Consider the following 20,953-nt stretch of genomic DNA (forward strand, 5'->3'; position numbering starts at 1 on the left):
TCAAAGAAAACTCATCGATTTGGCCGGTCGCCGAGATGTGAGCTGAATTTGAATCCTTCAAATCCCCTAACCAAACACAGGCATCGGCCTCAACGGCTGCCCAGCCGTTTCTCAGGGGAAGGAAATATTTTGGTTTTGTTTCAAAGGTCAAATCTAGATTTCGGTCCTTTTGAGTGGCTGAAGCACATCAATGGCTGAATATCGGAGGACAGCTTTGTTCCTGACAAGAATCGTACGAAAGTCTCGCAAACTTTTTTTTTTCGCTGGGCATAATTTAAGGTGCGGAATAGATCATTGACATCTGCGCAATGATGCGGACAGGCATTGGCGGACAGGCATCAGAAGACAAGAAAGTCGCTGACTCGGTTTTGACCGGCTCCTTACAAGCCTGCGCCACTATCTCCATGTTTGAACTGAGTTCTTTGCCGCCATCTGGTAAGGTAGGACGCAAATACAACGTGATGAATATGTTTCCACATTTGGACATGATTAGGAAGGACAAGCTGATGATAGTCGAAAATAGCCCCGGCCACAATGACCCTAACTTGGTATGAATGCACCTCGCAACTATGGTAACCATCAATAACTCATTGAACTACCTAGGTACCTAGGTATCTGCCTATTCCAAGAAACCGATACCGCAGGAGTCCCATTTCGCCATTTTGATGCATCTGCTGATGCCGTTGCGATTGGGCTGTCATCTGTCGTTTTGTTTCCACAACGACAATGCGCGCGCCATCGCTACCTACTCAGCTCTGAGCCCCCCATCTTGTGTCTCATCAAGTTTGGTTTTGCTTAGGCACTGACATAACTTTCCTTTCTGAGCTGAATTGGTCTTGCAATGCCCTGCCAATCAGTCCCGTCCATTAAAGCAAGCCATGTTTGCTGCTCATCAACTCGGAGAGAAGCCGGCCCATGATCACGGATTGAACATAGCTACGGTCGCAGAATTATTTCGGCTATCTAGTTCAAAGCCAGCTGTAGTAGCAGACCAGATGGATAATCGTTTGTTTTGGCAAAGAGAGGCCCATGGCCCCCGAGTTGCAAATGACTACACCTAACGGGGGATGTGTAAGCGGTGGCCATGGCGAAAGGAACATGAATTTCTCGGATGAATGTTCCCTCCGGAAGCCTGCCACTTCAAGCTCCCAAGTAACTAACTGATGCAGCCGCGAGATTGAATCTGCCTCACCTGCAGCGCCAAGATGGCGTATCATTCAGGTCCTGCTTAGGTAGCCAACACACGTGGTACTCGGTTGGCTGCAGCCAGCTGAATATACTTTTTAGATGCGAATCCGCGATTGGCTTGGAGCAGTAGGTCTGACGAAACATTCATGTCAGGGATAAGACCGGAACAAAGCACAGCCTACATCCGGTCTTCTGCTGAGCAGAGATTGACCGCTGAGCGATCTGGTAAGCCTTCACCTTCCTAAGGTATATGCTATACCGGACAAACAAACCATGACTAATGCACGGGCTGTAACGGATGCATTTCATATCGGCAGTAGTGGCGGGTGCCTGCAGGGGACCAACCAACTTTGAGCCGACTTCAACAACTTGTCTTGTCACTTGCACATACCTAGGTACTGACAGACAGACAACCAACGTTGATCCATTCTTTCCCTGCGTGTGGCGTTGGTTCTGCCCGAAACTGAAATATTCCCAGCCAAGAGAAAAACAATTGCCTCATCATGCCGACTGTACCTAACTTACTAACATGTCCTATGTACTATGAAAGCCACGGTATACGTACGGTGCTTGGAAATTTCCCGGGGTGCCCCTGACTATTCCCAACGGCTTTCAAGTGACAGGCCTGATGTTTACTTGAGGTATGACAGAATCTCGCCAGGCGATCCACTCCACCCTCGCTGCTGAGTATATTCGCAAGACAGATCGACAGGGAAATACTAAGCATATTTCTTAGTTTCCGTATACGATCCACAATAGGGCTAGGATCTACCGGTATGATATACCCAAGATCTGGCGAGTGTCTGGCTTATACTCCAGCTAGACTAGTCTAGTCTAGTGCTGGTCTATTTCTAAATGGCGTTAGCTCGAAGCAAAAGTGCGTCTGCATTACCTACCGCATTCTTTTTCGCTTACGAGCATCGGTTACTCTTGACAAAAAAAAAAAAGTATCCGGGCATCAAAAACTCCCTACTGATGGGGAATGTGCACTTACCAAAGCTGCAATATCAGCCACTTTGTCTGATGCAAAAAAAAAAAAAAAAAAAAAAAAAAAAAAAAAAATTGTTTGATTGCACAGATGGCCTTGAGACTTGCCCCCCAAACGGTTGACATTTTGGATGCAGCTTAGGATGGACTTTTACACAGCATCAAAAGTCATCCGTACCTTTGTTCCCCTGGCTTCTCGTGCATCTTGTGCTTCACCTGACCTGACCTAACTCGGCCCAAGGGGATCGCTGTTGTTTCCCACTTGTTTCCACGCCTCCAAACCCCCCGGATCCATGCACCCCAACGCTGCCCTTGCGACCAAACATATCCTTTTCCCAGGTAGGCGGCTTGTCAAGCAAAAACTCAAAGCTCAGTACTGAAAGCTTGGCGTGCTGCAGGTTTTATGCATCACCATCCTAGTCTGTGCCCATTCATCCATCCCAGATCCTCAGAGTAGCTTGTGCGGCGCCCCTTCGATAGTTCCGACTGAACTCTGCGGCATACAGGAGCTGGAATCATGCCTGAGCATCATCGGCCTATTCTTTCTAGAAGCGGAAATGTGTAGGCGGAGTAAGGACCAAGGGCCGCGTCGTAGGTCCTAACCCAGGACGAAACGTTCTGCAAGATAGTGGCCACAATACCCTCGAAAATATCTATAAAACAGCACCATCTTCTTCGCCATCATCGGTTTTGTTTTTTCTTCTCTTCATCAGCACTCAACAGCACTGTTCCAGCCATTTTAAGAATTTTCCCTCTTCCTTCTTACCCTCTCTTAGCTACTACTAGCTCGACTTTAGTCAAACTAGATATTATACAATAATTCACATTCCTGCCGGACAGGTAATCACTATCATTTTTTTTTCTTCTTCCTCCTTCTTCTCTTCTCTCTCACACACATACACACTTCTTTCTTTCAAAATGTCTCTCAAGAGCTTCATCGCCGCTACCATCCTGGCCGCTCCCCTGGTCGCTGGTCACGGTGCCATCATCAAGGCCGTCGGTGATGCCGGTGGCGAGGGTATGGGTCTCGGTGTCGTTACCAGCACTCCCCGTGACGGAACCCGCAGGGACCCATTCCAGCAGGACAGCACCCGCTTCAAGGGCCAACAGGCCGACAGCTTCGGCGAGACTGTTGGCGGAGGCCAGAACGATGTTGAGAGCATGACCAAGGCCATCATGGCCGAGACCGGCACCCAGCTTCCTCAGATCAGCCCCGGTGGCAGCCTCCAGATGACTCTTCACCAGGTCAACGGCGACGGTGCTGGTAAGTTTTCTATCTGACGATGGGAAAAAACTTAGCTCCTAGTAACCCTACTAACACACACACCCCCATCCCTTCCAGGCCCCTACACTTGCGAGCTCAACTCAGATGCTTCTGGCTCCTCATGGCAGCAGATCCGTGTGACCACCACCCCCCCTGGCCGCAACTCCAGGAACCGGGATGGTGCCATGACCGACTTCCCTCTCGTCGCTGAGATCCCCCAGAGACAGGCATGCACAGGTACCGTTGCCGGTCAGACCAACGTCTGCTTGGTCCGCTGCATGAACGGCGCTCGTGCCGGCCCCTTCGGCGGTGTCGTTGCCGCTCAGCTCGCTGGCTCTCAGACCCCCGCAGCTGCCCGCCGGGCCCTCGCCGAGAGCGTTAAGCGCTCCGAGCTGATCGTCTCCGGCCTCAAGAAGCGCGGCTACAACGTCGCCGACCTCTCCCAGGAGGAGATCGACGAGCTCCGCCGCGACGGCGAGATTGCTTAAGCGCCTGTTGAGATGACCAAAGAAAGTGTGCACAACCAACCATTTCCAACAACAGATCCGTCTTTCGAGTCCCTCTGCAAAATCTATTCCTGACACTGTCTTATTATTACTTGTTTTCTTCTACTATTATATTCTTATGATGGCTTGATGTCTTCATGACGACTGCAATAACTCCAAGGCCTTGTATTATATTATTTCCCCTTTTGTATAACAACTTTCACTTGGAGGGACTCAGCAGCGCGTCTTTTGGTGGTGGTATTGGGGAGTTAAAAAGGGACTTTTTAACATCTCAGGGGGGTTTTCTTTTCTTACTTTTCCTTTTTGTTTTCACACACAAGTGACAGAGGTAGAGGGAATCTTTGTGGCTGCTAATCACTCATTGTACTACTACTGTTTCACAGCGGAGACGGGACATTCAGGACGGGGTTTCCGAAAAAAGTAGCTCAATATTCATTCATTTAATTTCTTAAAAAAAAAAAAACATCGTGCCAACTCTTTGCAAATGTGATATCTCTTTTTCGCTATACCTTTCCCCTTTTTTTGCCTTTCTCCCCTTCCAATTTCTTCCTCTTGCTCCTCTGTTCTCTTCTTGATGCTTCTTTTCTTCGTTTTATGACGTTGGAATACGGTACAGAGACTAATTGCAAAGTTTCCCGTAACACGACTCTAAAGCAGTTTGCTACTAATTTTGATTGACAAGAGAGTCAGTTTTGTGAGGACCAGACCCTGTGCAGTAAGTTGGAGTCAGACCGATCCACGAGCCAAAAACACTCAAGCGCCGCTGCCAACCCTTTCTGAAACCCGACGACTTGAGGCTCTTACATACTAGCGGAGGCAAAAAAAAAATCTTAAAGATGGGAACAATGGAGGCTCTTTTCCCCCGTCACCTTGTTTGTAATGTATGCTTACCTACAAGAAGCCGCACCGGGAATCCATGTCCCCAGGGAGAGGGTGGTCACCATCCCATCTTTCTACCCAAAGGAAAAAAGAAAAGAAAAAAGTCGCCCAGGTACCTGAAAGCTTATTCCTCGATTTGCACGCCATGGAACATCATAGGACCATCACGAATGTCTCAATTTCATCCCAGGGCAGCCAATGTCATCTTGGGCCATGATGGAATGAATATTGGACGCAGGGGATATACGTGTTTCAAGGGGGCGTGTGTGTGGCTTCGTGAGTTGATTTTCGGTGTGCCAAACACACACACACACACACACACACACTTTGCTCCTTTTCTTGGCCTACTGAGCCGGGATCCTAAGTACCAGCTTGAAAAACTCTCTTGTCTCTTCCACTCTTTTGACTGTCGCGTCTATGGAAAGCTTGCCCATTTCCGATTGGCTCCGACCAGCGACTTACACCATAGTCCTTTCGTTTGAAAAGCGGCACATTTATACTCCCTATGTATTAGTCACTGGTCCATACTCAAAGTATAACTTATTTCTCCCCTACTTTTCCACGACTTCACTTTGATAAAGTGTTGACCTGCAACCCAAGACATGTCAATATCCGTTTCTTTAAGCTGTAGGAGGGCATATGAGATCTTAGCCAAAAACAACCGAAGCCCCAAAAGCTTACCGTAGCATTGGGCATAGTTTCCGCTATCACGTCAACTCAACCTCGCTGCGTTTACCGATCGACATTTGCTTTGATATTGATTGGGTGATTTATTTGAAACCCAGACGCACTTTTTTTTTTTTCTATCTGCTTCTCGCTCATAAGATTCCGCTACTCAAAAAAATAGATTTTAGCCAAAACCATCAAATACCAAAGCAGCCACACAAAAGGGTGATTGATTGAGGTACAGATTTTGACGCTATCGTATGGCCGATAGGCTTTTTGGGGGGAAATGAAGACGGTGTCTCCGATCGAAAGAGTGCTTTTGGGGAAAAAAATTTAAGTTGCAAACCTACCTATCAGGGTTGCTTTCATGCTTTCGTAAACTTACGAAGTATATTCCTATCTTGACTAGGTGCAGCAGTATCATCGGTGTCCACCTACCACTTACCTTACCTACCTACCTACCTACCTAGGTACCTAAGTTGCTAAGTTATGTAGGCAAATCAGCTGGAAGGTTGTATGGTGGGTAGGCAATTAGAGCGAACCGAATTGCTGTTAAACACACAATGGCCGGCGCAAGTGACGTAGTTGTCTTACATGACTATTTCCCGATTGGGTAACGGAACAAATCCTCCCCCATCATCAATCGTCAAGATTAGGAGGCGAGCTTGGCAGCGAGGCTTGTGACAAGGACAGCCTTCTTTTCTTTGTTGATGCAACCTGCCTAGTATTTACCTAGGTACATAAGGTACCTACAAGGCTTCCAAGGCAACCAGGTAGGTACCTAGGTAACAGTCAAAGAACAATGCTACATGCAGTGGGACCGCTTTGGGAAGGTGGCGTGAAGATGACTGGAAGCGATTGCTTTAGTATTCGGTCTTCAGCTCCGTAGCTACCAACTCGAGAGGGGAAACCACAACTCTTTCGTCGGGCCTTGGCAACGCTATGTAACTCAAGGCAGTAGGTACTCTAACACTGCCACCTTCAACACACACACACACACACACACACACACACTCATACACGCACATCACGACGGGGTTTATTACGTCGTGGAGTGGCTGATCGTCTGCACGCCGTCATCCCTGCCCGGCCCAGAGCTTCGTTTCGTTTTCTTTGTTTTCCCCCCTTTTCCCCGCGATTTCCTTGTTCACGATGACGCCGTCCCGGGATTTGTTACACCCCCAAGGGGAATCCCATGCATCCCATCTTTGTGTAAAAATAATTGCAGAACGGCCTCTCACGAGCTGGCCTCCTACTAAAGCACCCTTGCTGGCTACTTTCTACAAGACATCATCTTAAACCACCCATGCTCTTATTATCCTTAAAACTCTATTTCTAATCCTTGAGCCCATTTATTCATCTTTAAAAGCTCGATATCAGTTTCAAAATCCAACTCCACGACAACTCTAGACCAATCTTCTCATCCAATCAACTCAAGTAAACGAAGACTTGGGACCAGACCCTCTGCAAGCTCAACAAAGGGAAACAGAAAGGGAAAAAAAAGAAAACGAAACAAATCATGACCATGACAGGTATGTTTGGAAGGAAAACTGATCCTCGAGTCCCATTTGCGAAATCCGTCCATGCCCTGACTCCTTTTACCGCTCGACTCGACTCTAGATCCCACAACTGCCGGTAGCAACGCCACGGCCGAAGGCGGCCAGGGTAGTGCTCCGATCCAGCAGGCTCCCGGCCTGCAGGATATGGCGCCCAAGGACACCGGTGCGGCGTTCAACGACCCCTTCCATGACAGGCGGCAGAGCGATGAATGGGGTAAGCAAATTGCTTTTTCATACCTTTTTTTCAATGTCTTGTTTCTCGAAATCTGAGGAAACACATCTTGGGGCTTGATTCCAACAATTTCACCTACGATCCCATAGCGAAGGGAAGTCGGCTGACGTGTTGGCACAACCATTTTAGATGCATCCAAGGTACCCCCAAGCCGCTTCCAGAAGCGCAAGGGCTCCATCTACTCGACGCCCGGCTCCCGCGATGGTCATGTGGACAGGAACACACAGCACAAGTTTCATGAGACGCATGCTGAGAAGGGTTACGGTGAGAAGAAGTAAAGAGAAAGAGGATGAGAAAACAGGACGTTTAATGTACCAACAATTGTTACACTAGACTTGACGTAGTGATATCACTCGTCATCTCTGGGTGCTGGGGAAATCAGATTGCCGCAGGCCATGCGCCTGATAAGACTTTAGTTATTTTAATTTGAACAGAAACTTGATGAAAGACAAAAGTTCTTTGTTCTTGAAAACATATCATCGTGATGTAATGTAAAGCATGTAGCTTTTCTTTTTGCTGGACGTAGGTGGTGCATTTCGCACCTATCTTCATTGAATATCTGAAGACTAGGGGGTTGGCCGTCGTATTTCATCAACCGTAATCACAAACCAAACTTTACCCAAAAATATCCAAAACTAAGTAGCTTGTACTACGCGGACGTCTCCATAGGTAGGTAGCTATATTGAGTATGCTGGTACGACTATGTCCCTGTGCCGAGTAATCGCTAGAAAGAAGAAGATACATGCATTGTTGGTCAGGTTGACAAACACGAAAAAAAAAAAAAACGAAAAAAAAAAAAAAAAAATAACACCTTAAAAGAATACCGTTTCTCCATCTGGCGTCACTTCGTTGATCGACCTAGTGAAAACCTTAAGAATAGAAAACAGCACCCATCTGTTCAACGTGCCCAAACACCAAGAGAAAAAGAAAATATGGCCACTCAAAGTTGTCATGAGATCCTGATTTTCAAACACAAGCCTGTCAGAGAGTTGTTTTCTGCCCCTCTATTCTGATAGGGGCCCCGCAAGCTTTTGAAATGCTGGCGTTGTCTGTATGCCATTCTTCTGAAAAAAAAAAAAAGAAAACGAAAACAAAGGGAAGAGTTGGAAATCAATCCTCCATATCGTCAACGTCTATCGCGTCGGGATTTGCCGCGACGACAGTATTCGCCGTAGCAGCGTCACCCTTGATGTTCCCCTCGGTTGCTGCCACGAAGCCGGCTGGCGCGCGGGCCTGGCGCTCGAGGGCCTCCATGGCGTCGACGACGCCGTCGTCACCGTCCTCGGCGCCGCTGCCGTGTCCGTTTGCCTGCTTCTGCTGCTGGCTGCGGGCGAGCGCCTGAGAGGCGATAAAGTTGACATCCGTGTTGTACTTGGCCTGGACCGCGCGCTTGATCCGCAGCATCTCCTTGAACGTGTCCTCGTTGCCGTGCTGCACCTCAAACTGCTCCCACTTTGTCCAAAAGGCCGGCGTGGTTCGCGGGTCGCAGAACTGTGACGCATGACCGTAGATGGCGCGGGCCCGGTCGATTTCGCCCAGGCGCTTCTCCATGTCCGCAAACTTTAGGCACATGTCGCGTGCCTCGTCGTCGGGCAGAGCCGCGATGGCGCGTTCGTATATTTGCCGTGTTGAGGGGAGGCCAAAGTTGGATGCCGACTTGGTGATGTAAAAGTTGAACATGTCGGCCCTGTCTTCGTCTGACACTGCCCTCGTCGCCCTTTCGTATATCCTCATGGCATGTCTCGCCAGACCTCGCTCCTCCTCGAGGTTGCCATACATAAGGTAGATGATCTTGGCGAATTTTGGAGGGCACCCTTCGACAGCCTGCTCGAAAAGATCACGTAACCTCTCTATGCTGATCTTGCGATCCACTGCTTTGGTGAGGTACATGTTCCAGAGCTCAAACGCGACTGGGTAGCTGAACAGATCCAGCCCACGCTCGTAGATCTTGAACGACTCCTCGTAGTACTTGTGCTCCTCCAGCAAGTTGGCGTAGTTAACCACGGTCTGTGGCGTGGCGATGCGCAACTCAAATATGCGCTCGTAGACCTTTTTGGTGTCCTCGAGAGTGCCTACACTCTCAACCAAGTCGACATAGAAACTCCACAACTTCCAGCTCTTGTGTACTCGCTGCTGTGGTGTGAGAGTTTCGTCAAAGTAGTCAACCGTTGATCTTTTCGGCGCCTGCACCGCCTTGGCCATGATGCGGACCGCCTCCTCAAAGTTATCGTTCCGAAGCTCCATTTCGGCCCATTCAATCCACATGTCGGCCAGCTCCACGACAGACTTGAAGGGCACCTTGACGGCCTTCTCCATGATAATTCTCGCACTCCGCAGGTCGCCTCCTCGCTCGTAGAATTTGGCGTAGTTCGCCCAAAGTTGATGGAAGGGTCCGCTGGCCTTCTTAGGTTGGACCGCAGCGATCGCGTTTGTGTACGTGTTGACAACCTCGTTGTGGTTGTCGCCCCAGAGGGCAACCCGCTTCTCCCACTCGTTGACATTGTTGGGGTTCTGGCGTAACAGAACGTCGTTCAACAGGAATGGCCTCCTGTCCATCAAATGTTCGAAGCGCATCATGCGGATGTCCAGATCAAAGTCGGCAGCCTCGTCCACAACGCCTTTCTCGGCCCTTTGGCCGGCCACTTCCATCATCGCTCCAATGACGGACTCCTCAAATTCAGCATACGAGTCAAAAACGAGCGTAAAGTCGCGGACCGTCATAACGGTCGTAATGCCTTCTTCAAACACGTCTCGTGCGCGTTCAAAGCTTCCCCTCCTGATCCAATAGGTTGCCAGACCGACCCACAACTTGCCTCTTTGGTCGGCAAATCGTTCGATGCCACTCCGGATGATGCGCTCAACGTCAATCCCCGTCTCATAGCCCGCCTCGACCTCGGTAGCATGCTCCACGAGCATCTCAACCATTTCGCTCCACAATTCGAAGTGACCCTTGCCGTGCTTGCTGGTGAAACGGGGGTTGTTGAGCACGTCAATGTACTTCCTTGCAGCTTCTGTGTAGTGGCCAACCTGATAGAGAAGTTCTATGAAATCCTCCGCATCCTCGGGGTGCACCTGCATGTAACGACGCCATATTTTAACTGCCGTGGGCCCTGCAGCCGAGTTGGCGAATGGCCGGTACAGCGCCCATATCCGATTATGTTGGGTGATGGGAAGGGCGCGTAAAGCCCGGTCAAAGGTGCGCCGGGTTAGTGTGACGAGAGGCTGCTTCATGAGAAACTTGAGGTACATTTCCCATATGCGCGGCATCTTGTTTAACAAGATGAGAGCACGTTCGAACAGCGAGTTAACCTTGCGATATTCGGCGGCAAAGATGGCAGCATTGAGCTTGGCGATGTGTTTTGTGCGGAAGGTAAGGTACTATACAGACATCAGCAATTAGTCCCTTTGCGCAAAGAAAGTCAAAGGAACGTTTAACTTGGTCCCATGGGGTACACAAGACCTGGCAAGTCGACATACCATCTTCCAAAGTTTGTAGGATCTGGGAAGTTGCATGCAAGCCCTCTCGAGCACAAATGCTTGCTCCTCGACCGTCCCATGCTGAATTTTGTAGCTAATGTATGCCAGCCATGGTTTTGTGCTGCCAGGACTCCGTTGGATATCTTGTTCGTAGACAAAGTCATCGTCGGTCTGGAAAGGAAAAAAAAAAGAGGATTTCAAGTCAGCGTTATGGTCTCAAATCGTCTCACCGGATGGGCAACGTACCACCAGATGCAAATCCGGCTGGCGAACAGAGCCATTTGCGGGCGCTGCCGCGGGAGACATCTCAAGGGATTGGCCGGCGACGGCCAGGCAGGCCGAGAGAGTGCGACGGACGAGCTGATGCGAGCTAGCGAGCGCCAAAGGTTTGGCAGGGAGGGTATGGGTGTTTTTTTATATGTTGCGCGCGCGTCGTCGAACCATCACGATCGATTTGGGGTTTTCTTTTCGAGCAGCCAGTGCGGTTTGATCGATCTCGATTATCGACTGGCTGGGGGCACCCAAGAGGGCGGGCTTCGTTGTCGTGGAGAAGTCTCAATGTCAACAAAGTGCCTGAGCTCGCATCACTTGTAAAAACCGCGTTTCTTTTTCTGGTAGCGTTCTTTGGGTCGTCCTTGTTGGCAGCAGCCCGAAATTCATGCGCAATTCTCCATATTTGCCGGCGCGCTCGGGCGGGTCCCGTCACACGAAAAAAGATACTTTGCCGTTACTATTCAGCTTGGGCCAATGCTAGGGCTGATGCACCTGACACCAACGTGATCCATGTACCTTGGAGGTATAACAATTATGACACAGCACAAGAGAGACAACAGCGGCGCGGGGAGGCAGCTTACAGTAGAAGCCTTCCAATGTCTCACAAGAACTGCCGATCTATCTTCTATTTATTATCGATTGCTTGATATCCATACTAGAATATCTGCGGCCAAGTTTCACCTTTTTGCAAGCCTCGCGCTGCCTAACCTGGGGCAATGATCGCAATTCTAGCCCCTGTTCTTAGCTAGGAGGTATTGAATAGTGCAATAGCCGGCCGCTAGAAACCCCAGCAACGGTTTGGTACTGCCTTGGCGCAAATTGGGCAGCAAGCGCCACACAGACCCCCCTAGCTGTGCATCCACACAAGGTCCAGCCACTCACCAGCCAGATCGACCCCAGCCCGGATTACGGAGCCGTTTGAACCCATCCCGCCCTAGAGAGCAGCTCCGACAGACGTCACGGCAATAGCTCGGCGACCTCAGCCATATTCACTACCTCTTTGCCAACATCACGCAATTGCAATCCCCGCCGTCGACCTATCAAATAATTGGCTGCTAGACCAGCTACATTCTGTGTCTAATACACAGCGCAATTTATAGTCAAGCTTACAAGTTGTCCTCGGAACATCATTCACGATGTCTGGCGCAGGAGTAAGGCCTTGCCTGAGCTATTGCGCTGCACCCCTCTCATCAATGCCAATACCATGAAGCTTACTAGGCAACACATAGGAGCGAGAAGCCGTCTTTCCGACCCGGCAGTCGCTGGGTATTATGAAGGCCAAGCTCAAGGGAGCTGAAACCGGACACAGTCTATTAAAGCGCAAGAGTGAAGCCCTTACAAAGCAAGTTCCCCTGCTCATCGCCATGCCGTCTACATCTCCATGACTGGCCGGCCAGGATTAGCTAACATAGCTATTCTACTTTTGCTTGCAGGCGCTTCCGAGGTATGATGACAGAATTCCTTCTGTGCACAGCTACCACGATCTCGACCCCATAGCTTGGTGACTGACGAGCTATAATCTCTGGGCAGAAATCACCAAACGAATCGATGAGGCAAAACGAAAGATGGGGCGAGTGATGCAGATCGCAGCGTTCTCCTTGGCCGAGGTGACATATGCTGTCGGAGGCGACATTGGCTACACAGTGCAGGAGTCCGCAAAGTCGGCTCGGTTCCGGATTCGCGCCAAGCAGGAGAACGTCTCTGGTGTGCTGCTTCCAGCATTTGAAAGCTATGTTGACGACGGCAGCAACGACTTTGCCATGACGGGACTGGGCAAGGGCGGTCAGCAAGTGCAAAGATGCCGTGAGACCTATGCCAGGGCAGTCGAGGCTCTTGTCGAGCTGGCAAGTCTACAGACAGCGTTTGTCATCCTCGACGAAGTCATCAAGGTCGTCAACCGAAGAGGTAAGCTTTACTTTTTCTCTGTGGAAACTATGCGTTACTCGAATAGTATGCTGACGAAGATATATTTAGTCAACGCCATGTAAGACATAAATGCTGGTATCAACCCATTACGACGTACATATGAACTAACAGTTTGAAGCGAACATGTCATCATACCTCGGACCGAGAACACCATCAAATGTAAGCTCAACCTAGATGCCGACTGCCTGTGAAAGCCGCTAATTCATTATCAGATATCAACTCTGAGCTCGACGAGCTCGACCGTGAAGAGTTCTACAGACTTAAAAAGGTTGCAGGCAAAAAGCAAAGAGATAACGAGGAGGCAGACAAGGAGATGGCCTCCAGGAAGGCCGAGCAGGCGCAACGTGGAGACGCGCCGAAGGAATCCGATGGTCCCTCAGACATACTCGGCAACGAGGACGAGGAAGATGTCATATTCTGATCCCAGCCCAGAAACCACCATCATCCTATAAACCCACGTGACTGCTTTGTCTCTACATGGCGAAGGCATTTAACAGGCTGTTAAGGAGATGCACGAGACTTCAGTCACTCAAAATGAATGCATGGATCCCTTGGTTATCTATCATCGTTATAGTTCCTTAGTAGCTCATATATGCGTTGGGCGAAGCAGACAAGCGGACGGCATTTCATCAAATCGTAAATATCACAAACACATTGTATCTGTCCTAATAACATCTGAGAATGGAACGATAGCTCGTTGATACATTGTGCCACGTCCTTTACTGTCTCTGGTACGTGACCTTGACGGGCTTCCCCTCTGCCCCGAGCGGCATGCCGGCCGTGTTCTCCTTGGCAGCGATGGCACCCGCCTCGCCATCGTACTCGACGAAGGCGATTCCGCGACGACCAGGCACGAGACGCACCTCGCGGAACCCATCGAACCGACCAAACACGGTCGTGAGCTTCTCGACGTCGAAGTCCTCTGGGAGGTGCTGCACGAACAAGATCTTGTTGGGCGGCAGATACTCGTCTGGCACCGTGGGCGCCGCGCCGGCGGGGCCCGTCGCCTTGAGGCCGCGGCCGGGCTTGTTGGCCCTGTCCTTGAGCTGCGTCTGGGCTGCTGCGGCTTCGGCTGCCTTTTTCTTGTCTTTTTTTTTTGTTTGGAAGAAAAAGAAAAGAAAGATCTCGGGTTAGTTAAGGAAATAAACGTACACACAAAAGTTTTTCTTCCGCAGGAAAGAGAAAAGAGGAGAAAAAATAACATACCCATCTCAGCAACACGCCTCCTCTTGTGCGCCTCGAGATCCTCCTCGGACCCGTTGGCCTTGACGGTGGCGTCGGACCGGGTGCGGGCCAGGGCAAGGTGGATGGGCTTGTCAAAGATCTCAAAGCCCTGGACCTCTTCTATGGCGCGCTGGGCCGATGCCGGGTCGTCAAAGACGACAAAGGCCTGACCCTTGGCCTTGAGGTTGGTCTTGGCCACAATGTCGATGATGTTGCCGTACTCGGAGAAGATTGTGGTCAGCGTCTCCTTGAGCACGTCGGGCTTGACGCGCTCCTCGAGGTTGCGGACATAGACACTACAAAGGGAGTCACCACGGTCCCACAGGGTTTTGGGTTTCTACAAGTCAGCTTTCTGTTTTTTTTTTTTTTTTTCTCTTCATCAATTGAGTTTGGTAAACTCGAGAAATATTCTCTATTCCTCCACTTCGTCTTTTGTCTACCAAAATACCTGACGCAGCGTCGGAGTGCAATGACACATACGTGGCAATCGGAGCTTCTGACATGATTGTGCGAGATTTTTCTCCGCCTGATGAACGATGATAGATTGATAGAAGGAAGATAATTTTCCACTCCTTTGTTCTTTGATGGATGCTAATATTCGTAGTGGGCAATGAGATGAGATGTTGGAGACTGACTGATGTGATGAGAAAGAGTCTTCTCGACTCAGCAATCATGTATGCCCCACCAGCCTAAACATGGACCAATCCAACCCAACAGAAAAGTGGATAGCTCATTGGTTGATTATAACTCACCAACCAATGTACCTAAATACTTTGAATATCGAAGGCGATGCCATACATTTGAGTTCAACTTCGACAATTTATTACAGCAAATGTACACGTTATATTTTCTATATGGCCACCTTCATTACGTCGGATTCTATGCATCCTCTTTTCTCAGCAGGCTTCAGTCCTTCTTCCCTGCTTCCTTTTCCACCGGCACTGGGGCTGGAGGTGGTGCCGTTTCATTGATCTCTCCAATGCTCGGCTGGTCTAATGCAAGGTCGTTCCGCAATTCAGGCAGGAAGCGATCTATCCGCTTCCAGGTTTCAACCCAGAGCTTCTCCTTTGACGAATCGCTACTGGGAGGAACGAGGATCCCGCTGCTGGACATAAAGAGCAGCACATTCTTGAGGTTCTCCGGAACTGCCTCCTCCTGATGGTTGTAAAGACAACATGTTAGTAAGTCGGGCGCAAACTACGCTTCATCAGGGGGCTTTCGATTTGAGCTTACCAAACTGTCTCCTTGACCACTATTCATCAAACGATCCATAATGTCGATGATCTTGAGCCAAAGATCAAGCATTCCGTCCCACTCGGAGAGTTGAACAAGGTACTGCAGAAACACCTTGCAGAGTAAAGAGGCAGCCTGCACTCTCGTCTCACTCATGCCGTCACGATCCGTAGAAAAAACCTCGGGCTTCAAAAGTCGTAGGATGAGAGGGAATAGCACCTCCCCAAAGATCGACGTCCATTCGTGGTGGTCACTCGACGTGATGTCTGGCGAAAGCAGCGACCTTTGCAGTGAGGAGAAGGCAAGCTGACGGACCTCTCGACAGGGGTTCGTGCACTGCGCCGTCAGGGCCTCAAATATTGGCAACCAGTAGGCGGACCATGCTATGAAAATGTTAGTCTCTTCAGATCCACCATCAGACTTGTGTGATAGCCGTACTAACCTTCGTTCTTCTCCAAGTGCGACTGTTTCATAAGGTGAGGTATGCGAGAAGTCATGCCATATATAAGGTTGACAGCTTTGATACCACGTTGAACAGCAGCATTCTCACTTGCTTTCTCAGACTTGGCGGGACGCGGCTTACGCTGCCTCCGGTCTGCTGTCCTCTGCTCAGCGATGACGCCGGCATTGGCAGCATTTGCAAACTGGTTGAGTAGCGCTATCGCAGGGCGGTAGTTGTCTGCAATGATTGCTGGGGGCGAGCCGGTGACACCACTCTCCAAGATTTCAAAGACGATCGGAGCAACTTCTGCATTCCCAGCCAGAGTGCCCATGATTGCCCAAAAGTCCGGAGACGTCATGACTTCGTTCCTCAACGGACCAGGGTTCTCTATGCAAAACTTGATTCCTTGTAGCACGATCTGGGCGCACTTGATGAGTGTATCTTTCGGAAAGCTTGAGACGGCATGGAGAAGCACTGGTGGCCGAACATAGTCGTAGTCCTGTAACGAAGATTGTCAGCGACCTTTGAAAAGTCAAAGAAGGTATACCAAAGTTGGGAGGGTGAGCGGATATGACATACATAGCTGGCATGGAGTAGCTTGAAAAGGTAGAATGATGTTCTGCCCACGAGCACGGGGCTATACCGTGACGCATCACGGAGGACGGCCTGGAGTGCGTCGACAACCCGCTTCCCGATGAGCTTCATGGATTCATCGTCACGTAACGCTAGCACCGTGCAGAATTCCATAATATAGACCATGGCCGGATCGTATTTTGGTGCATCGTGAGGCTTGGGTCCATTGGCAGGCGATGTCGGGGGAATGTTCTCGGCCTTAACTGTGATCACAATCCCGCTGTCTTCGGGAATCTCGCCAATCAAAGAGTCTACCAAGGTCTCTAAGGCCTCACCCGAGAGGTTGCTGTTGTTACGTTAGCAAGATTGATTCGTAGAAACAATGACAAGGGCAAAAAGGCTAGTAAAGTGTACATACTTGACGTTTGCAAATACGTCGCCCATGTGGCATGAGTTCACACAGTCAACAGTGCAGAGTGTGCTCTCCAGCTCCTCGTCTGAAGGCTCCGGAGGATCATCAGCAGCGTAGCTAGAGATGTACGAAGTAAAGGCGGAAAAGAAGCCTGCGTCATTCTGCTTTGCGCCACGGTTGATGACCTGGGAAGGGCTCTGTAGTGGGATTGGTGGCAAGCCTGCCAACCGCTCCGCATCGCTCGAGAAGAAGGGCGGGATAAGCGAGTTGACGAATAGGTTCAGCCATATACGAATGATATACCTCCAGCTCTTCCTGACCACATGCTCACTTTGGCGCAGCACACGGAAAAGAACCAGAGTGGCTAGCTGCGCCCGGAAATCGCGGCCCAGCTTGACGGCCAGTTCGCTGACCATGACACTATTGCCAGAAACCTGGACCTCTGTGTTCAGACTGGTGTTGGCCAGAGTCTCGTTGCCCAGAGTCGTCATATGACTCAAGCAGTAGATGATCTGATCATGTGCCTCCGTTATACCGTATGCCGAAGCAATACGGGCACACTCATCAAAGCCAGCCACAACCCTACCAAAAACAGTGTCGTCTGTGGCGGACATGAAAACATAGGATAGGGTAGCAACTATCGGCTTCCACGTGGCTGCGAACATATCGGCATCGTAAATATTTGTGTTGCATTCGGTGAGAGGGCCGGCCGCTTCGGTCTTGGAGAGAAGTTCTCTCCAGGCGTAGTCAAAAGCATGCTTATTGTCATGCTCCTCGGGAAGAATGATCTCGTTGAACTTGATGGCCTCAAAAATGGCCTGCAAGTACTCAGGGGCAAAGTCTTTGCCTCCGTTTGTGCCGCGGAGATTGCGCGCAAAGTTCTCGCAAGTCATTCGCTTCTCCGATTTCAAGTTTGGATTGTGCTGATCGGTATTGAGCATAATGATTGCATAACTGAGCACATATACGGAGTCTTCATCCGCAACATCCTCATTTGTGCTGCTGTAGTACTTCTTGCAAAAGATCTGGACGATTCTCTCAATCAGAGCCGATTCACCCGGCAACCGGAACGTCTCTAGCATCTGTCGCAACGCCTCATCGACTCGCTTGCCACTAAAGTCGAAGGTATCAAGAAACTCATTCAGGAGGCCCTCGTTGCCCTTCTTGGACAGAAACTCTCCCAGGACGGCCTTGGATACCCTAGTTGTGCTTCTGAGGAAATGGGCGACTTCTCTGTTGTCCTTGATATCCTTTATGATGCCCTTGTCCTGCAAGTAAGCCAAGCCTCCCTTAGGGCTCTCGTTAAATTTGCCGGTTCCACGGATAATGATGCGCTTTTTCCTCCTTTGTTCTCTGAGAGCTGCGGGATCAGGAAATCCTTCGTAGTCTGCAGGCTCGTCTAACCTCTCAGCGATGAACGATATAAACCGCAAGAGAGCATCCAGGCAGAGCGGAGGCACACTCGTAGTACTCCACGTCGCAGAGTCGGGAAGTGCATTGCGCGAGAGCAAGCCGATCATATCCTCGCACAGATCAGCGCGGTTTTCATCACAGTCATAGTTGACAAACAATTCAATCATGAATGTCGGTACCCTAGCCAGGACACCAATGTTCTCAACCATGGCCTGCCTGGCATCTGGCTTCCGCGCACCGCCTTCCAACCCTAGTTTTTGGCGGTCCTTGATGGGTACAGGCGTGGATCTACCGCTGCTAGGTGGCTGTTGAGAGGGGGCTGGCTTGACAAGCTTCGGTGACTGTGGGATGCCAGCATACAATGATGGATCGATGTTTGCTTCCCTGGGGATTTCGACCGCGGGATGAAGGCAAGCAACAAGATAGGAGAGGTACAGTTCCTGCTGTAGCTTGAGAACACCGCGGCAGGTGGACAACAAAGTGCCTGCGACAATCAAGGATTCTTGTAGGATAACCATGTTGTCTGATCGAACAAGTTGAAAGAGAAAACAACAGAGGCGATCCTCTGCGATGGTCGCCAGCGCCGGATGTCTAGCAATGGATGGACCGGCTACTTCCAGTGCCACGTGGATGATGCGCAAAGCCATTACTTTCATGGCGTCTGGCTGCTTCCTGTCGTTCGGGTCGAGGAAATTCACGAGAACCCGAAACAGCTCTCTGACAGATGGTAAGGAGTAGGGCCTCAGATCAACAGATTCAGTTTCCTGACTGCGTTCGGAGGCTGTCGTGCTTGTGCTCGGACGACTAGCAGTGGTCTCCCCTGCCTGTCCTTCCATCGCACTTTGGTCTGCATTCCTAGTGGTTTCTGATGCTGAATTCGTCGTCTCAGCAGCTCCCTCATTCTCGGCAGCCGTATCGAGAAGTGGGGTCGTCTCCACGGTAGCACCGTCTGCAACGGCAGCTGGGACGGATTCGCCATCAACTCTGGATTTCTCAAAACTATCCGAAGGTCGCGGATCTGCAGAAAGGACTGACTGGGCAATCTTGGGGACAGCCGTACCGTCAGCTGCAGGGTCCATCTTGACGTTGTCCATGTCGCCATTGGTCTTTTTGTCAAGAGCGTCACTCTCTTCCCCGGCTTCTTCCTCCAGATGCTTCAAATCTTCAAAGATGATTTGGCACATGCGGATCATGGTGTCTTCAGCAGTGCGTCTGAGGACTTCAGAGAACCTTGCGCGGGAGCAAATGGTCAAACCCCGACCCATCATATCGCACACGCTCTCGTCGCTCAGTATGTCTCCTCCAGGGCCCGAGAGCATATCTTCCATGAGGTGCAATATCATCAGGAGAACCACCTCCTCTTGGGCCGAGTCGCTGATATCGAACTGACAGTGAGTGATGGCAGCCGAGAGGGACTGCATGGCCAAGGCAAAGCGCGGCGACTCAGGGGATATGAAGCCGTAGGCAAGGAACTTTCTGATTGCTCGCAATGCCAGAATCGTAATCGGGGCAGCTGTTCCCTTGGTCTGGATGATTTGGAGGAACGGGTAGAGAAGAGTTAGGGAGTCGAACTCGTGGATGTCTGGATAGCATTTTGTCAGTCGTCTTGTCTCGCCGGGTCTTTCCTTTCCTCGCATCAATGCAACTCTTTACCTTTGACGCCAGCAAGCTCATTGCGTAGTCTTGCAAATCCGGATATCAGGGGGTTATCAGCCATGCTTTTGCCCTTCTTGCCCCTCAGGCCCCATCGGTTGGCCGGCCCGAACTCGGTAGCATCGCCTAGAATTCCCTTGCCTCCAGCGCCCTTAGCCGCCGCGTCCTTACCCCCTCGGCTCGTCCGCAGCCCCGGTGAAGGCGGGGGAAGCTGTACGGGGTTGGGCGTACCGCCCAGGATGGCCGAGACGGACGAGTGTTGGGACCGCGCATATTTCTGAATGGCCGAGGTGATCGAGATGCACTCGGATATGACCAGCGAAACCGGATGGACTGCAACCGAGACGGGGCGATTACGGTACTGCATCCGCGCCGCCTGTGCAGCTAGCCGGCGGGACGACAGGGCGTCTATAGTATCCGGCTCCATGATTCTCGGTACAGTCGCATCGCGGCTCATCCTGCGCGTCGCAGGTTATTCGGGAGTAATGCCGGGTGTGTTTGCTAGCGGCCGATGAGGATAGTCTTCCTCTTTGCACCCTGTTTCCTTTCCGAATCCGAGGTTGTAAGAAAAAGAGAGACGTTGACGGACGGTCAGGCTATACTCAAAATCTCTTGACTTCGGGACCGAATATGTCTTGTTCACACAGACACTACGGGTGATGTATATGGTCTGTGTAGGCGCGCGATGAATAATTGGCGCTAATCCCGTGTCGAAATCTGTTGTGCTGCAGAAAGACGACCAAGGTACAATGCAATAAAAGTCAAAGCCACCTGTGCTTCTATATGCACAGTACAAGAAGAAGAAGAAGAAAAAGACAAACAAAAATGCCAAAGGATGAATCAACAGCGTAGTCTTTATGCGCTCGTGACAACACACACGAACATGTTGCTTATTGCCTAAGCTGGACGGAACTTTCTGAACACTTGGAGCTTTGGACCGCTAAGCACGCCAATCGATAAAGGCAAGCGAAGAAGTGACGTTCACTTACTGACTGAGTGTGGGGTCCACATGTTTCTAAATTCGTTATCGCCTGACAGAAGTGGAT

The 20,953-nt window shown here is 50.4% G+C and overlaps 7 protein-coding genes across 7 annotated transcripts; 3 read left to right on the plus strand and 4 right to left on the minus strand.

Annotated features, from left to right (window-relative positions):
* Positions 1–3,093: 3,093 nt before the first annotated feature.
* On the plus strand, positions 3,094–3,927 carry PgNI_03261 (uncharacterized protein; the record flags this gene model as incomplete). The annotated part of the gene is made up of 2 exons (XM_031123316.1): positions 3,094–3,439; positions 3,518–3,927. 2 exons carry the CDS (start codon positions 3,094–3,096, stop codon positions 3,925–3,927), a joined length of 756 nt encoding a protein of 251 aa, XP_030984629.1.
* Positions 3,928–6,536: 2,609 nt separating this feature from the next.
* Positions 6,537–7,757, plus strand: PgNI_03262 (uncharacterized protein). The gene is made up of 3 exons (XM_031123317.1): positions 6,537–7,022; positions 7,111–7,263; positions 7,411–7,757. The coding sequence occupies exons 1-3, from the start codon at positions 7,010–7,012 to the stop codon at positions 7,557–7,559; spliced, it is 315 nt and encodes a 104-aa protein (XP_030984626.1). The 5' UTR covers positions 6,537–7,009; the 3' UTR covers positions 7,560–7,757.
* A 634-nt stretch (positions 7,758–8,391) lies between these two features.
* On the minus strand, positions 8,392–11,288 carry PgNI_03263 (uncharacterized protein; the record flags this gene model as incomplete). Its single annotated transcript, XM_031123318.1, has 3 exons — positions 11,005–11,288; positions 10,759–10,929; positions 8,392–10,659 (listed from the first exon to the last, which is right to left on the minus strand). The coding sequence occupies exons 1-3, from the start codon at positions 11,062–11,064 to the stop codon at positions 8,392–8,394; spliced, it is 2,499 nt and encodes an 832-aa protein (XP_030984296.1). The 5' UTR covers positions 11,065–11,288.
* Positions 11,289–11,488: 200 nt separating this feature from the next.
* PgNI_03264 (uncharacterized protein) lies at positions 11,489–11,959 on the minus strand (the record flags this gene model as incomplete). Its single annotated transcript, XM_031123319.1, has 2 exons — positions 11,489–11,547; positions 11,914–11,959. 2 exons carry the CDS (start codon positions 11,957–11,959, stop codon positions 11,489–11,491), a joined length of 105 nt encoding a protein of 34 aa, XP_030984624.1.
* A 208-nt stretch (positions 11,960–12,167) lies between these two features.
* Positions 12,168–13,378, plus strand: PgNI_03265 (uncharacterized protein; the record flags this gene model as incomplete). The annotated part of the gene is made up of 7 exons (XM_031123320.1): positions 12,168–12,182; positions 12,261–12,400; positions 12,465–12,475; positions 12,562–12,936; positions 13,006–13,015; positions 13,076–13,116; positions 13,170–13,378. The coding sequence occupies 7 exons, from the start codon at positions 12,168–12,170 to the stop codon at positions 13,376–13,378; spliced, it is 801 nt and encodes a 266-aa protein (XP_030984625.1).
* A 298-nt stretch (positions 13,379–13,676) lies between these two features.
* Positions 13,677–14,684, minus strand: PgNI_03266 (uncharacterized protein; the record flags this gene model as incomplete). The annotated part of the gene is made up of 3 exons (XM_031123321.1): positions 13,677–14,044; positions 14,164–14,477; positions 14,662–14,684. The coding sequence occupies 3 exons, from the start codon at positions 14,682–14,684 to the stop codon at positions 13,677–13,679; spliced, it is 705 nt and encodes a 234-aa protein (XP_030984622.1).
* Positions 14,685–14,944: 260 nt separating this feature from the next.
* On the minus strand, positions 14,945–20,787 carry PgNI_03267 (uncharacterized protein). Its single transcript, XM_031123322.1, has 6 exons — positions 19,908–20,787; positions 16,848–19,836; positions 16,436–16,775; positions 15,857–16,355; positions 15,415–15,797; positions 14,945–15,336 (listed from the first exon to the last, which is right to left on the minus strand). Exons 1-6 carry the CDS (start codon positions 20,362–20,364, stop codon positions 15,088–15,090), a joined length of 4,917 nt encoding a protein of 1,638 aa, XP_030984623.1. The 5' UTR covers positions 20,365–20,787; the 3' UTR covers positions 14,945–15,087.
* Between the last annotated feature and the right edge of the window lie 166 nt (positions 20,788–20,953).

The sequence above is a fragment of the Pyricularia grisea genome, assembly GCF_004355905.1.
Source record: "Pyricularia grisea strain NI907 chromosome Unknown Pyricularia_grisea_NI907_Scaffold_2, whole genome shotgun sequence".
Classification (NCBI taxonomy): domain Eukaryota; kingdom Fungi; phylum Ascomycota; class Sordariomycetes; order Magnaporthales; family Pyriculariaceae; genus Pyricularia; species Pyricularia grisea.